The sequence below is a fragment of the Erinaceus europaeus genome, chromosome 13 (genome assembly GCF_950295315.1).
Source record: "Erinaceus europaeus chromosome 13, mEriEur2.1, whole genome shotgun sequence".
NCBI classification, from domain to species: Eukaryota; Metazoa; Chordata; class Mammalia; order Eulipotyphla; family Erinaceidae; genus Erinaceus; species Erinaceus europaeus.
In genome coordinates this window covers 71,611,884-71,625,209 of record NC_080174.1, presented here as the reverse complement: position 1 = coordinate 71,625,209, position 13,326 = coordinate 71,611,884, and the positions used below count along the sequence as shown (strand labels likewise).

At 48.7% G+C, this 13,326-nt stretch overlaps 1 protein-coding gene and 1 long non-coding RNA gene across 5 annotated transcripts in view; one reads left to right on the top strand and one right to left on the bottom strand.

Annotated features, from left to right (window-relative positions):
- Positions 1-10,376, bottom strand: part of LOC132542913 (uncharacterized) — a 53,835-nt gene extending 43,459 nt beyond the window's left edge. Inside the window, exon 1 of the long non-coding RNA XR_009553881.1 lies at positions 10,168-10,376. This is a non-coding gene — a long non-coding RNA (uncharacterized LOC132542913). The remainder of the gene's footprint in view (positions 1-10,167) is intronic.
- SLC1A7 (solute carrier family 1 member 7) overlaps positions 1-11,457 on the top strand; it is a 58,454-nt gene extending 46,997 nt beyond the window's left edge. For 3 of the 4 annotated variants that reach the window (XM_007534184.3, XM_060206198.1, XM_060206200.1), the window contains 7 exons: positions 4,903-5,125; positions 5,925-6,024; positions 6,756-6,989; positions 7,714-7,908; positions 9,027-9,161; positions 9,606-9,705; positions 10,337-11,457. In XM_007534184.3, coding sequence (XP_007534246.2) covers positions 4,903-5,125; positions 5,925-6,024; positions 6,756-6,989; positions 7,714-7,908; positions 9,027-9,161; positions 9,606-9,705; positions 10,337-10,555 — 1,206 coding nt within the window. In that variant the 3' untranslated portion in view covers positions 10,556-11,457. The remainder of the gene's footprint in view (positions 1-4,902; positions 5,126-5,924; positions 6,025-6,755; positions 6,990-7,713; positions 7,909-9,026; positions 9,162-9,605; positions 9,706-10,336) is intronic. The other variant, XM_060206199.1, reaches the window with a different exon arrangement.
- Positions 11,458-13,326: the final 1,869 nt, after the last annotated feature.

Below are 13,326 nucleotides of genomic sequence, written 5' to 3'. Positions count from 1 at the left end.
AAAAAATAAAATAAAATTACAGAGTTAGTCACCCCTTAACCTAGCCTCTCAGAGACATCATGTCTGGCTCAGTTGTGTATCTTTGGGGTTCTACACAGACTTCGACAGTGGAATGATGATGCTGGTCCTGGTGGTGGAGGTAGGGAGTGATAACAATAGCAGTGGTTATATATAAAGCTATGCCTTGTGCCAGGCACTGCTGTAAGCATTTTACCCTCATTGTCTCATTTAATTTAGTTAAATAGATACTATTATGATCCCATTTTGCAGATGAGAAAACCAAAGCAAATAAACTTTAGGACCATCCACTCCTACCCCCTAGAAGATTCAGTTGATTCATTCTGTGCTAATTGGAGGAGGTAGGGGCATACTTTGCTTAGGTTTTCAGCACTTGATGAATAGAGGGAAAGACTCAGGATTGCCTCAGGGAGAGGAGGAAAGGGAGGCAGCTCAGTCTTCTCACCAGGCCTGCGTCCCTCCATGAAGGCTTTGTTCTTTCTTGTTTTTGCAAATTTGAGGTTTGGGAAGAGTATAGTACTTTATCCACAGTGAAACAACTGTCTGAAAGGAACTTAGGAAAGAGGAAGTTGGGTTCTCATTTGTTTGCTTACTTTATATTGTTTATTTGGTCTTTGCTGGGGCTTCACTGCTCTGAGCCAACTTTGTTCACATAGAGAGAGATGAGACAGAAACAGAAATAGAAAGAAGAGACACCACAGCACAGAAATTTCTTTCAGTGCTTCTCTGGTGTGGCAGGAGTCAGGCACAAACCTGGGTTGCATATAAGACCAAGCTGGCCCCCTCCCTGGTTCTCTTGTCATTGCAGAATGAACAAGTGTTATTAAGTTTTAGAAAAGGTTATAAACGGCCGAGGAAACAGGGCCCAATTGGCTTAGACACTGGGGGCTTCCATATTAAGCTAGCAAGTCTTATTTTCTTTTTCTGTATTTATTTATTTGCCTTTAGGGTTATCACTGAGGTTTGGTGCCTGCACTTTGAATCCACTGCTCCTGGAAGCCATCTTTTTTCACTGTTATTCTTGCTGTTATTGTTATTCTTGCTGCTGCTGCTATTGTTGTTGAATAGGACAGAGAGAAATGGAGAGAGGAGTGGAGGACAGAAAGGGGAAGAGAAAGATATATACCTGCAGACTTACTTCACAGCTTGCAAAGTGGCCCTGCCCCACCTGCAAGTGGGGAAGGGGGGGGATCGAACCGAAATCCTCGAGCAGGTCCTTGTGCTTCACAGTTCACTTAACCCAGCGCACTACTAGCCAGCTCCCAGCAAGTCCTATTTTCTTTTTATTTTAATTGGGGAATTAATGTTTTACATTCAAGAGTAAATACAATAGTTTGTACATGCATAACATTCCCCAGTTTCCCATATAACAATACAACCAGAGTCTTTTACTTTGGTGCAATACGCCAATCAAAGTTCAGGTTCTACTTGTATTTTCTCTTCTGATCTTGTTTTTCAACTTCTGCCTGAGAGTGAGATCATCCCATATTCATCCTTCTGTTTCTGACTTATTTCACTCAACATGAATTTTTCAAGGTCCATCCAAGATCGGCTGAAAATGGCGAAGTCATCATTTTTTACAGCTGAGTAGTATTCCATTGTGTATATATACCACAGCTTGCTCAGCCACTCATCTGTTGTTGGACACCTGGGTTGCTTCCAGGTTTTGGCTATTACAAATTGTGCTGCTAAGAACATATGTGTACACAGATCTTTTTGGATGGGTGTGTTGGGTTCCTTAGGATATATCCTCAGGAGAGGAATTGCAGGATCACAGGGTAGGTTTTTTCTAGCCTTCTGAGAGTTCTCCAGACTGTTCTCCACAGAGGTTGGACCAATTTACATTCCCACCAGCAGTGCAGGAGGGTTCCTATGACCCCACAACCTCTCCAGCATTTGCTGCTGTTACCTTCTCTGATGTCTGACATTCTCACAGGAGTGAAGTGGTATCTCATTGTTGTCTTGATTTGCATTTCTCTGACAATCAGAGACTTGGAGCATTTTTTCATGTGTTTATCAGCCATTTGGCTCTCTTCTGTAGTGAGTATTCTTTCCATGTCTTCTCCCCATTTTTGGATGGGGTTATTTGTTTTCTTGTTGTTGAGTTTGGCAAGCTCTTTATATATGTTGGTTATTGAACTCTTGTCTGATGTATGGCCTGTAAAGATCTTCTCCCATTCTGTGAGGGGTCTCTTGGTTTGGGTAGTGGTTTCTTTTGCTGTGAAAAAGCATTTTAATTTGATGTAGTCCCACAGGTTTATGCTTGCCTTAGTCTTCTTTGTAATTGGATTCATTTCATTGAAGATGTCTTTAAAATGTATGCAGAAAAGAGTTCTGCCAATATTCTCCTCTAAGTATCTAAGTATCTGATGGTTTCTGGTCTAACATTGAAGTCCTTGGTCCACTTGGAATTTATTTTTGTATTTGGTGAAATAGAGTGATTCACTTTCATTCTTCTGCATGTTTCAACTCATTTCTTCCAACACCATTTGTTGAAGAGACTCTGATTTCCCCATTTAATAGTCTGGGCCCCTTTGTTAAAGATTAGATGTCCATAGGTGTGGGGGTCCACTTCTGGGCTCTCAATTCTATTCCACTGGTCAGTATGTCTATTCATGTTCCAGTACCAAGCAGTTTTGATGACAATGGCCCTATAATACAATTTGAGATCTGGGTGTATGATGCCTCCGGATCTGTTCTTTTTTCTAAAGATTGTTTTGGCAATTCTAGGTCTTTTCTGGCTTCAGATAAACATTTGTAGCATTTGATCTATTCTCCTAAAAAATGTGCTTGGGATCTTGATGGGGATAGCATTAAATTTGTAGATGGCTCTGAGTAGTATATTCATTTTGATGATGTTAATTCTTCCAACCCATAAACATGGAATATCTTTGCACTTCTTTTTGTCTTTTTTCAATTTCCTTGAGTAGCGACTCATAATTTTCAGTATACAAGCCTTTCACTTCTTTGGTTAGGTTTATTCCTAGATATTTTATTGTTTTGTTGCTATAGTGAAAGGAATTGATTTCTGGATTTCAATTTCTTCTAACTTAGTGTTTTCATAGAGGAATGCCACTGACTTCTGAATGTTAATTTTATAGCCTGACACCTTACTGTATTTCCTGATGATTTCCAAAAGTTTCTTGCTGGATTACTTAGGCTTTTCTGTGTATACTATCATGTCATCAGCAAATAGGGAGAGTTTGACTTCTTCTCTTCCAATCTGTATGCCTTGAATTCCTTGCTCCTGCCTGATTGCTATGGCAAGAACTTCCAACACTATGATGAATAGTAATGGTGATAGTGGACAGCCCTGTTTAGCACCTGATCTGAGTGGAAATGCTTCCAGTTTTCAGCATTGAGTATGATGTTGGCTGTAGGTTTGCTATATATAGATTCCACTATCTTCAGGAATTTTCCATCTATTCCCATTTTTTGTAGTATTTTGATCATAAAGGGATGTTGGATTTTGTCAAAGGCTTTCTCTGCATCTATTGATATGGCCATGTGGTTTTTGGTCTTGCTTTTGTTGATGTGGTGGATCACATTGATTGATTTATGTATATTAAACCAACCTTGCATGCCTGGGATAAACCTCACTTGGTCATGATGAACAATCTTTTTAATATACTGCTGTATCTGGTTGGCTAGAATTTTGTTCAATATTTTCGCATCTATGTTCATCAAAGATATTGGTCTGTAGTTTTCTTTTTTGGTTGTGTCCCTGTCTGCTTTTGGTATCAGAGTGATGTTAGCTTCATAGAAGCTGGCAGGGAGTATTCCAGTGTCTTCAATCTTCTGGAAGACTTTTAAAAGTAGAGGTATTAGTTCTTCTTTGAAGGTTTTTGTAGAATTCATTTGTAAAACCATCTGGTCCAGGACTTTTATTTTTGGGAAGATTTTTGATAACTGTTTCAATTTCATTAGCTGTGATGGGCCTGTTCATGTTATCCACTTCCTCTTTACTTAGTTTTGGAAGTTGGTAGGTATCTAGGAAATCGTCCATTTCTTCCAGGTTCTCTAGCTTGGTGACATATAGTTGTTCAAGTAAGTCCTATTTTATTTTTTTAATATTTTATTTATTTATTTATTTATGGGAAAGATAGGAGAGAGAGAAAGAACTAGATATCACTCTTATACATGTGCTGCCGGGGATTGAACTCAGGACCTCATGCTTGAGAGTCTAGTGCCTTAGCCACTGCACCACCTCCCGGGCCACGTAAGTCCTATTTTCTAAGGTAAGGAAAGCTACCTCTGGCTACAGGTGGATTGGAAGAGTGGTGTTAACTGTTAAGTATCTTCATAGGTGTGTCCTTAAGTACAGGTTATTGAGGTTTAAGATTAATGACATGGGCCAGAACCAAAAATAACTTATTCAATTTCCTCTTTTGAGCAAATCTTCAGTAACACTGACAAGATCGATTAAGAATCAAATACTAATACCACTTCAAGCTTTTGCTTCTTGTTGATGTTGGAGTCAGGGAGAATTTCACACTAGGTTCAAATATTTAGTTCTTGGTCCCTTAGTTGGACAGATACAAGGTCCAAGTTTCCATCAGTGGGAGATAAGGCTGGCTGACTGTTCGATGGATGGATAATTGATGGTCAGAAAAAGACTAGAAGGAGGAATTAGACGGATTGTTAGAGATAGACCCAGATGAGGGTAGCCATGCTTCTTAGGAAAGTGTGAAAAGCAAATGTGACCAGATAGTGTGTAGATGAATGAAGGTATCTTGGTTTTCTTTAACCCTGTACTGTCTACCTCACAGGATTCTTGTCCATCAGATAGTTTATTAGTGTCTACAACTGTGCTTCTAAATGTCACTATAATTGTCGTCACTAGCATCAGTGACTACACTTGCTGGTTGTGCTATCTCTTGCCAGTATCGCACCAAGACCACACCCATTGTCAAGTCCCCCAAAGTGACATGGGAGGATGGCTCTCCTCACCAGATCCTCATCTATGGAGTTCAGGGAGAGAATGGTTCCCATGTGCAGAACTTTGCCCTGGATCTGACTCCACCACCTGAAATCACTTACAAGTCAGAACCTGGCACCAGTGATGGCATGAATGTGCTGGGCATCGTCATCTTTTCTGCAACCATGGGTATGTGCTCTCCTCTAGGCCCTGGCAGTGCCCTGGAGCCAGTCCCTCCCTGCATCTACCCACCACTGCATACAGGGGTGTGAAGCACCTGAAACATGTCCCTCCCTGAAGACTTTCCCACATCCTCCAGCCTGGCTGACCCTGCCCTTACATCTTTCTTACTTGGGAGGATGAGGGTGGTGGAGGGGGTGGGAGGGACTCTCAGTAGGCATTGTATCCCTAGCAAAGTCTTCCCAAATCCCATGTGTCCAGACTGTTCAGACACCTTGGGCTACACGTTCATGGTTTGTCACTCTTTAAGCTTTTGACCTTATTACAATTATATAATTATTTGTATAATTGTTTGATGTCTTCATAGAAGCTGAGGTAGCTACATGCAGGCAAGACCAGGCCTAACTTGCTCTGCATTTATCCCCTGCTTATCACAGAGACTGCAGGGACTAGCTAGAGCAGACAGTCAATATAATCTGTTGCAGAAAAGGATAGAGGAGGGAGGGGTATGAATGAATGGATGGATAGATGACAGTGGATGACAATGGCATTTACTTTCTAATATGGTACATTCTTCCACCCCATTCCACCCCCTGCCCCCCCCCCCCAGCCATGCCTCTCAGAGAATGTAGGAAAGTATCCTGTTCCAGAGGCAGAGCCAAGGAAGAGGGGACAAGGGAAAGTTGGGGAAGCAGTGTCTCAGAGGCCTCTGTGAGGTCTCAGAAGGCCATGTGGGTCTGTCCCTGCCTTCCTGCACCTTGGCCTCCATCTGTAACATGTGACATGCCCCTGTGCCCCTGCTTCTCAGGCATCATGCTGGGCCGTATGGGTGAGAGCGGAGCCCCTCTGGTCAGCTTCTGCCAGTGCCTGAATGAGTCTGTCATGAAGATCGTGGCAGTGGCCGGGTGGTAAGTCTCGTGTGTGTGTGTGTGTGTGTGTGTGTGTGTGTGTGTGTGTGTGTGTGGTGGGGGCGGGGGGTGATCTTCTTGTACCCTTTCCATCCTGGACCTGGGCAGTAAAAGGACACCATTATTCTATCTTTTGCTCTCTCAGACATAAGCAGACAGCTATTCAAGGGACTCAGCGCAAGCCTGGACCCTCCCGCCCACCCCCACCCCCAGCCTTATCTAGACCTAGTTCCTTCCTTGGATCTGCCAGCTCTAAGCTCAGTCTGTTAGGAGCTACGTCTCCCAACCTCAAGTTTCTCCACATACAGAGCATCATCCACTCAGCTTTTGGAGAAAGGGAACATGAAAAGTAAGAATCAGCTACCATCTCTTGGTTCCATGACCGGAACTTGGGAATCTGCTAGTTCAACCTGGTACTATTCAGATGAGGGGAAGCAGAGGACTGCCCAAGGCCACCCCCAGCAGTTGTGCCATCACTGGCCTGAAAGACAGGCCTTCTGAGGTGGAGGTCCCCCTCAGCAGCCTGACTGTGGGGAGGAGAGAGGCTGTGTGGTGCTGGGTTGGTTGAGGCTATTCAAGATGCTGAGTGCTTGGTCCTGGACTGGGTGACTTGGCAAGCAGTCTCAATCAGTCCTCAAGAAAGTCTGAAGGGCCAAGCAGTAATGCAGTGCCAGTGCTGCCTGGGACCCCGAATGGCCTGGCACTGAGCTGGCAGCCCTGCCCACCCCCAGGTACTTCCCTTTTGGCATTGTGTTCCTCGTCGCTGGCAAGATCCTGGAGATGGATGACCCCACAGCAGTGAGAAAGAAGCTGGGCTTCTATGCCATCACGGTGGTGTGTGGCCTAGTGGTCCATGGCCTCTTCATCCTGCCTCTGCTCTACTTCTTCATCACCAAAAAGAACCCCATTGTCTTCATCCGTGGTGTCCTCCAGGCCCTGCTCATAGCACTCGCCACCTCTTCCAGGTAGAGGCTGCACTCTGTCCGTCTGTTCAATCATCACTTGCCCACAGCCAGAGAGCCACAGAGAGTGTCGGTGGGACCTACTTCCCAGTCTTGGGGGGTAGCTATGGCAATAATGCTAGTTTTTGAAATGTAATGCAGAAGGCCTGCCAGCAGAGCCCCTGGAATGTGGAGATGGGCTCCCCGGCCAATGAGCTGAGGGAGAGGAAGGGTTCTGACCACACCAACCTGAGCTCTAGGCCCAGCACTACCTTAGGAGCTCCAGTGACGAACACACCTGCAGGAACAGTGGTGGCAGCCCTCTGTGCCCACCACATGTCCATCACTGTCCTTCACACTGACTCCAAATCTTCCTGACAGCTCTTTAGTGATTGTTGGGGGACAAGGGAACTCAGGCACATACAGGTCAGGAGGCCGGCCCACCAGGCTGGAAACTGAACCTTGAGGCCTTGGCCCCAGAGCCTGTCTGCTGGGCACAACCGGATTGACTTCAGATCAGCCCCTCTTCTCCTCTGGGCACAACTCCCTTCCTGCTTGAGTGTGCAGAGGGGTCTCTGAGGCTTTGGACAAATCTGAGTGAGCAGTTGACCTCTCCCTGCTCCCCAAGGGTGCATCATGTGGTTACTTTCCAAGCCCTGTTAGCCTGCTCTCCCCTGAGAAGGTGGCCCCGAGGTCCTGGCTGTGCTGGAGGCGGGTGGTGGGCCAACAGCAGCCCCTCTGCCCGCAGCTCAGCCACGCTGCCCATCACGTTCAAGTGCCTGCTGGAGAACAACCACATCGACCGGCGCATCGCCCGCTTTGTGTTGCCCGTGGGTGCCACCATCAACATGGACGGCACCGCGCTCTATGAGGCCGTGGCCACCATCTTCATCGCCCAGGTCAACAACTACGAGCTGGACTTCGGCCAAATCATCACCATCAGGTGCCCCCTGCTACCGACACCCTCCTGAGTGCAGACAGGAGTTGGGGGGAGCCTGGGGTTTCTGAGGTTTCCCATCTTGTAGGGTCTCTGAGGTCCCAAAAAGGTAAGGGAGTCACACCTGACCTGGTCTCTGGGACTCTGGGCTGGGGGCTGCTTCTCCAGGATTCCCCTGTGGAGGAGGATCCTCTAAGGAAGTTGGGAAGCAAAGATAGGAGGAGAGCCTGCAATCTGGGCATGCAGGGCAGAGAAGGTGCTACAGGTGGGCATGGGCAAGCAGAGGCCAGGAGCAAGGTGGAGGGACATTGGAGAGGCTACTGGGCAGAGGTAGGGAAGAGGCCATGGGGGCATCTGCCAGCCCATGGGCATGATCCTACCCTGAGGGCCAGGTTATCAAGGGAGGCTGGACAGAGCTGTCAGAATTCCTGGGCTGGGCTGGGAAATAGCACAACAGTTATACCAAAAAAAACCTTTTTATGCTTGAGGAGCCAAAGGTCCTAAGTTCAAACCCCTCAGCACCACCACAAACCAGAGCTGAGCAGTTCTCTGGTATAAAAACAAAAATAAGGGAGCTGGGTGGTGGCACACCTTACCAAACGCAAGGACCCGAGTTCAAGCCTCCTTCCCCAACCTGCAAGAGGTCTGCTTTATGAGCAGTGAGGCAGGTCTGCAGGTGTCTCTTTCTCTCCCTCTCCATCTCCCCATTCTCTCTCAATCTCTCTCTGCCCTAGCTAAAAAAAAAAAAAAAAAAAGGAAATAGGAGCAGTGGATTCATAGTGCTGATACCAAGCGCCAACAATAACCCTGGCGGCAAGGAATAAATAAATAAATATGCAAAAAAGAAAAGAAACAGAATTTCTGTGCAGTCTCCTGGAAACCTACAGAGGTGGCAGCTCCAGACATGGGGTCTTTCACGAATGTCTTAGTAAGTTCTGCCAAGGCTAAGGACGAGGACCCATAGTCATAGGACCACACCCAAAACCTCTGATAGGGTATTGCTAGTAGCCCCCATATAGCTGTTTCCAGAGGCCCCAGCATTCTGGTCTCCTCTCTGGACCGGGACCCTGACCAGGTACTCTGTCCCTCCTGCCCCTCTTCTCCCCTTACCCACCATCCCACAGCATCACAGCCACTGCGGCCAGCATTGGGGCAGCAGGCATCCCCCAGGCTGGGCTTGTGACAATGGTCATCGTGCTCACTTCTGTGGGACTGCCCACCGACGACATCACGCTCATCATTGCCGTCGACTGGGCTCTGTGAGTGTGTTCCCCTACCCCCCACCCCTCAGGGTGAATGGAAGATTGTCCTGGTGAGGTAGGAAAGAGACCTGGTGTGCACAGTATTTGGGGGCCTGGGGGGAGTCTGCTTCATCAACACTGGCCTAGCTGCATAATATGTGGGGCCCAGTGTTGCATGAACAAGAGGTGTAAGGCCCCTTGTTCAGAAATGACATATAGTTGCAAGATGGTGGGAGTAAAGTTGGGGACCAAGCAGAGGCCCTAGTAAGAGCAGGAAGGGAGCCTTCTGACAACAGCCCCAGCAGAACCACAGAGGCCCAGGGAAGTGCCTGGCTGGGGGGCTTTTACCTTGGGAGCTGGGGTAAATGGAGGGGGAAGGAGATGCTGCAGAGGTGAGCACTGTCTTCTCCCAGAACCCTGACAGTAAAGTGCTATCCACCTGCACCCACCTTGGTTCACCAGGGACCGTTTCCGTACCATGATTAACGTGCTGGGCGATGCACTGGCTGCAGGGATCATGGCCCACATCTGCCGGAAGGACTTTGCTCAGAATATGACGGAGGTAAGATGGGGCCTCCCTCCCAGCCTGGCCACCCAAAGGCCCCCACGGGGGTGGGGCCAGTCTAGGCAGGGGCAGGATACCAACTCTTCCACCAACCAACAGGATAGAATTCAGCCACCTCCCCCAAGTCCCTGGGCCCCCACTTGTCTGATATGGGGACAACCAATTCCTCTAGCAGCTCTTTGGAGAACCCACCATAGCCAGCACTGGTCTAGACCCAGGAGGAGCACTGCAAGCAAATCAAACATAAGCCCTGCCCTTGGGAGTTGGTGTCTGCACAGGGGGGTGACTGGTCCTATCAGCAGGGTTGCAAACATCAGTACATCCTGCCCAGGGTGTTGCGGCCTTCAGGGCTTCTTCAATAACCATGTGTAGCAGGCTGCCTCATACCACATGGGAAAACTGAAGTTCAGACAGAGAAGCATGCACTGGACCCTGTGGGCCAGGTCCCTCCACTAAGACAATCCTGGCAGGGGGCAAGAGGGCTTCTAACTGGAACTCAGAGAGGCTCTGTGACCTACCAGCTCACCTGTGGGAAAGAGGATCCCAGTCTCCTGCCCACCTTCCACCCTCCCTCAAAAATAAATTCTGTCCCACCCTTATTGCTGCCCCAACCACTCCCATTCCTCAGAAGCTGCCACCCTGCGAGACCAAGCCCATGAGCCTGCAGGAGATCATGTCCGCCCAGCAGAATGGCTGTGTGAAGAGTGTGGCCGAGGCCTCGGAGCTGACCCTGGGCCCTGCCTGTCCCCACCACATCCCCGTGCAGGTGGAGCAGGACGAGGAGCATCCCGCTGCCAGTCTGGATCACTGCACTGTTGAAATTGGGGAGCTCGAGACTAATGTCTGAGACTGTGGAGCTGTGCGGGGGGGGGCTCTGCAGGTCTCCAGGGTTAGGGGACCAGGGTGGGGTCTCAACTTGCTGACCTCCCTAAGCAGCCAACTGGGGCCACCAGGCTCACACACACATCCCACCCTTAGGAGGTTGGAAATTGCTGCACTTGTGGCAAGTGTGCTCCAGAAAGGAAGTCCAGAGAAAGAGAACAAGTGTCCAGCATAACCCAGCCCTGGCTATGACATTTCTACCAGGTCAACCCCTGAGAGAGGCAGGCAGGGGGTGTGGCCCTCATTTTCTGGGATGAGAGTCAAGCCTCTGGGAGCTGAAGATGTTTGCCAGGGTCTCAGGGCAAAGGATGCCAGGACCTGGAGTCGAAGTCAGGCCTTCCTCCTGGAGGACAGAGGAGTTGCCCTGCTCCAGGAACCCCACAAGTATCACTGCTTTCAATTTATGAAGAATTGACAACAGCGTCCTGGCTCAGTCTCAGCCACATCGAGGCCCAGGCCGCCCCCACTATGCTCAGTAACACAAGGTCTCAGATGAACAGCTGTCCCAAAGGGTGAGGCCAGTCCAAGGCCAAGGCCTATTGCCTTCCACATGCCACTGCCGGCAGAGTTCATCTGGTGTGGAACCAGGGCTGGCTTCGACAAGCTGCACCCAGCTCAGCCTCCCACTGAGCAGGTGAGCCAGCTGAGATCCAGGGAGGTGGGCTGCCCTGGGATGCTATGGTCCAGTTGCTCATGTGACTCTGCAGGCAGAAGTCCCCTCCTTGCCCCTCCCTCCCTCCCAGCCAGTATGTGTAATCAAATGGATTCAATTTTCTATTCCTTTCTGTGTTTGCAAGTTCTGTGATCACTAAATAAAGATACTTTGTTTTCCAAGCCTTGCCAGCTCAGCAACTGTACTCTGGCCAGCATTTTGTCCTGGGGCTAATACAGGCTGTCACAGTCAGACAGGCCTGTCTGGGAAGCCGGAACATGGATCTAAACAGGCCTGTTGGTGTAACTAGACTGCAGACAGTTCTGTCTGAGCTGTCAGTGCATGAACAAGCCTGTCTGGACAGCCAGGGTGCAAGGGGGGCTGCCTGGTGGCTGGAGTGAGGGCAGACTGGGATGCAGACTGGCCTGTTCAAGGACTTATCTCAATAGCCACAGTGTGGACAGGTCACTTTGTCCCTTGCCTGGCCTCTAATGCAGAGGCTCTGTACACTGAATGTCTTTGCCCTTGGACCTTGAGAACTTGTTTGGAGAGTCTAGCAGGGGAGCATAGCTACTTGTATACTCAAGTTGAAGACGGGTCCGTCTCTATTCAGGGAAGGCCGTGCTCTTCAACCAAACACACAGCTTTGGGAGGGACACATATGGAGCAGTGAGGGAGGAAGGGGACACCCGCCTAGCCAGCCCCCTGACTCAACCCTGGCGATCAGTGGGGTGACAGATGTCACAGCCAGATTGCCCTCATATCCACGTGTCTGCCTTTGGAAGTAGACATTTCGGGTCCAGGTGGTGGTGTACGTGGTTAAGTGCACTCATTACAGTGAACAAGAATCTGGGTTCAAGTCCCTGGTCCCCACCTTCAAGGGGGAAAACTTCACGAGTGATGAAGCAGGGCTGCAGGTGTCTCTCTATTTCTTTCCCTCTCTACCTCCCCTCCCCCTCAATTTCTCTCTGATTATTCAATAATAAATAAATTAAATAAAGGAATTTAAAAAAATTTTTTAATCAAAGAAGTAGGCATTTCCAGGCTGTCTCCCTCACTCTCCTCAGCCCCAAGGGCCCTCCAGGAGAATCACAGAGGACAAAGGCTGTTCTGTTCTCTGTGTTTGTTTGTTTGTTTGTTTTTCTACCAGGGTTATTTCTGGGGATTGGTTCCTGCAAGACAACTCCGCCATTGCCAGTGTCCTTGTTTTTCTTTTCTTTCCCTTTGCTTTATTTTAAATATTTTACCTGTTTCTTTATTTGAATAGAGACAGAGAGAAATGGAGAGGCAAGGAGGAGATAGATACCCAAGACACTGTTTTATTACTTGCAAAGCATCCGCCTGCAGGTGGGGACCAGGAGCTCGAACCCAGGTCCTTGCACATTGTTACATGTGTGCTCAACCAGGTGCACCACCACTCAGTCCTCTTTTCCATATCCTTTTCCTTCCTCCCTTCCTTCCTCCCTTCTTTCCTTCCTTCCTTTCTCTTTTTAACAATACAGACAGAGAAACAGGGAAGAAGAGAAAGAGACGCTTCCTATAGCACTGCTCTACCACTAGTGAAGCTTTGTCCCTGTAGGCAGGGAGTGAGGCTTGACCCCTGGTCTCCATGCATAGTGATATGTGTGCTCTACTGGGCATGCCACCACCTGGCCCCATCATGCAACCTGTTCTAGATGTGCTCTGGGGAGAAGATGCAGCACAGGGACTTGCACTGTGGAGCTTTTGAAGACAGTGAGTTTGGGAGACAGGGTGAACCCCCTCCCCCCAGGCTGAGCCACCCTCCTAAGGTCATGCAGAGAATCAGGAAGGCACCTGTCTTCCAGTCCCTCATTCCTGAACCACTCCCCTTCCTCCTCCCAAGCCCATATTCTGAGAAGTTTAGGGAGGAACCTGACCGTAGACCCTCTCCTATTGCAGGGAACATTCTTCCACGGGGAAACACTCTTTCTTATAAGGCCTCCTCAGCTAGCAGAGACCAGGCGTCAAGTCCCTGGACACTCCCAGTGTCATGTGAGGGCTTATTCTCCCCTTCCAAAGACACCTCGGTCTGCCCATGGCAGTGCAGGAACTTATCCCTTGCT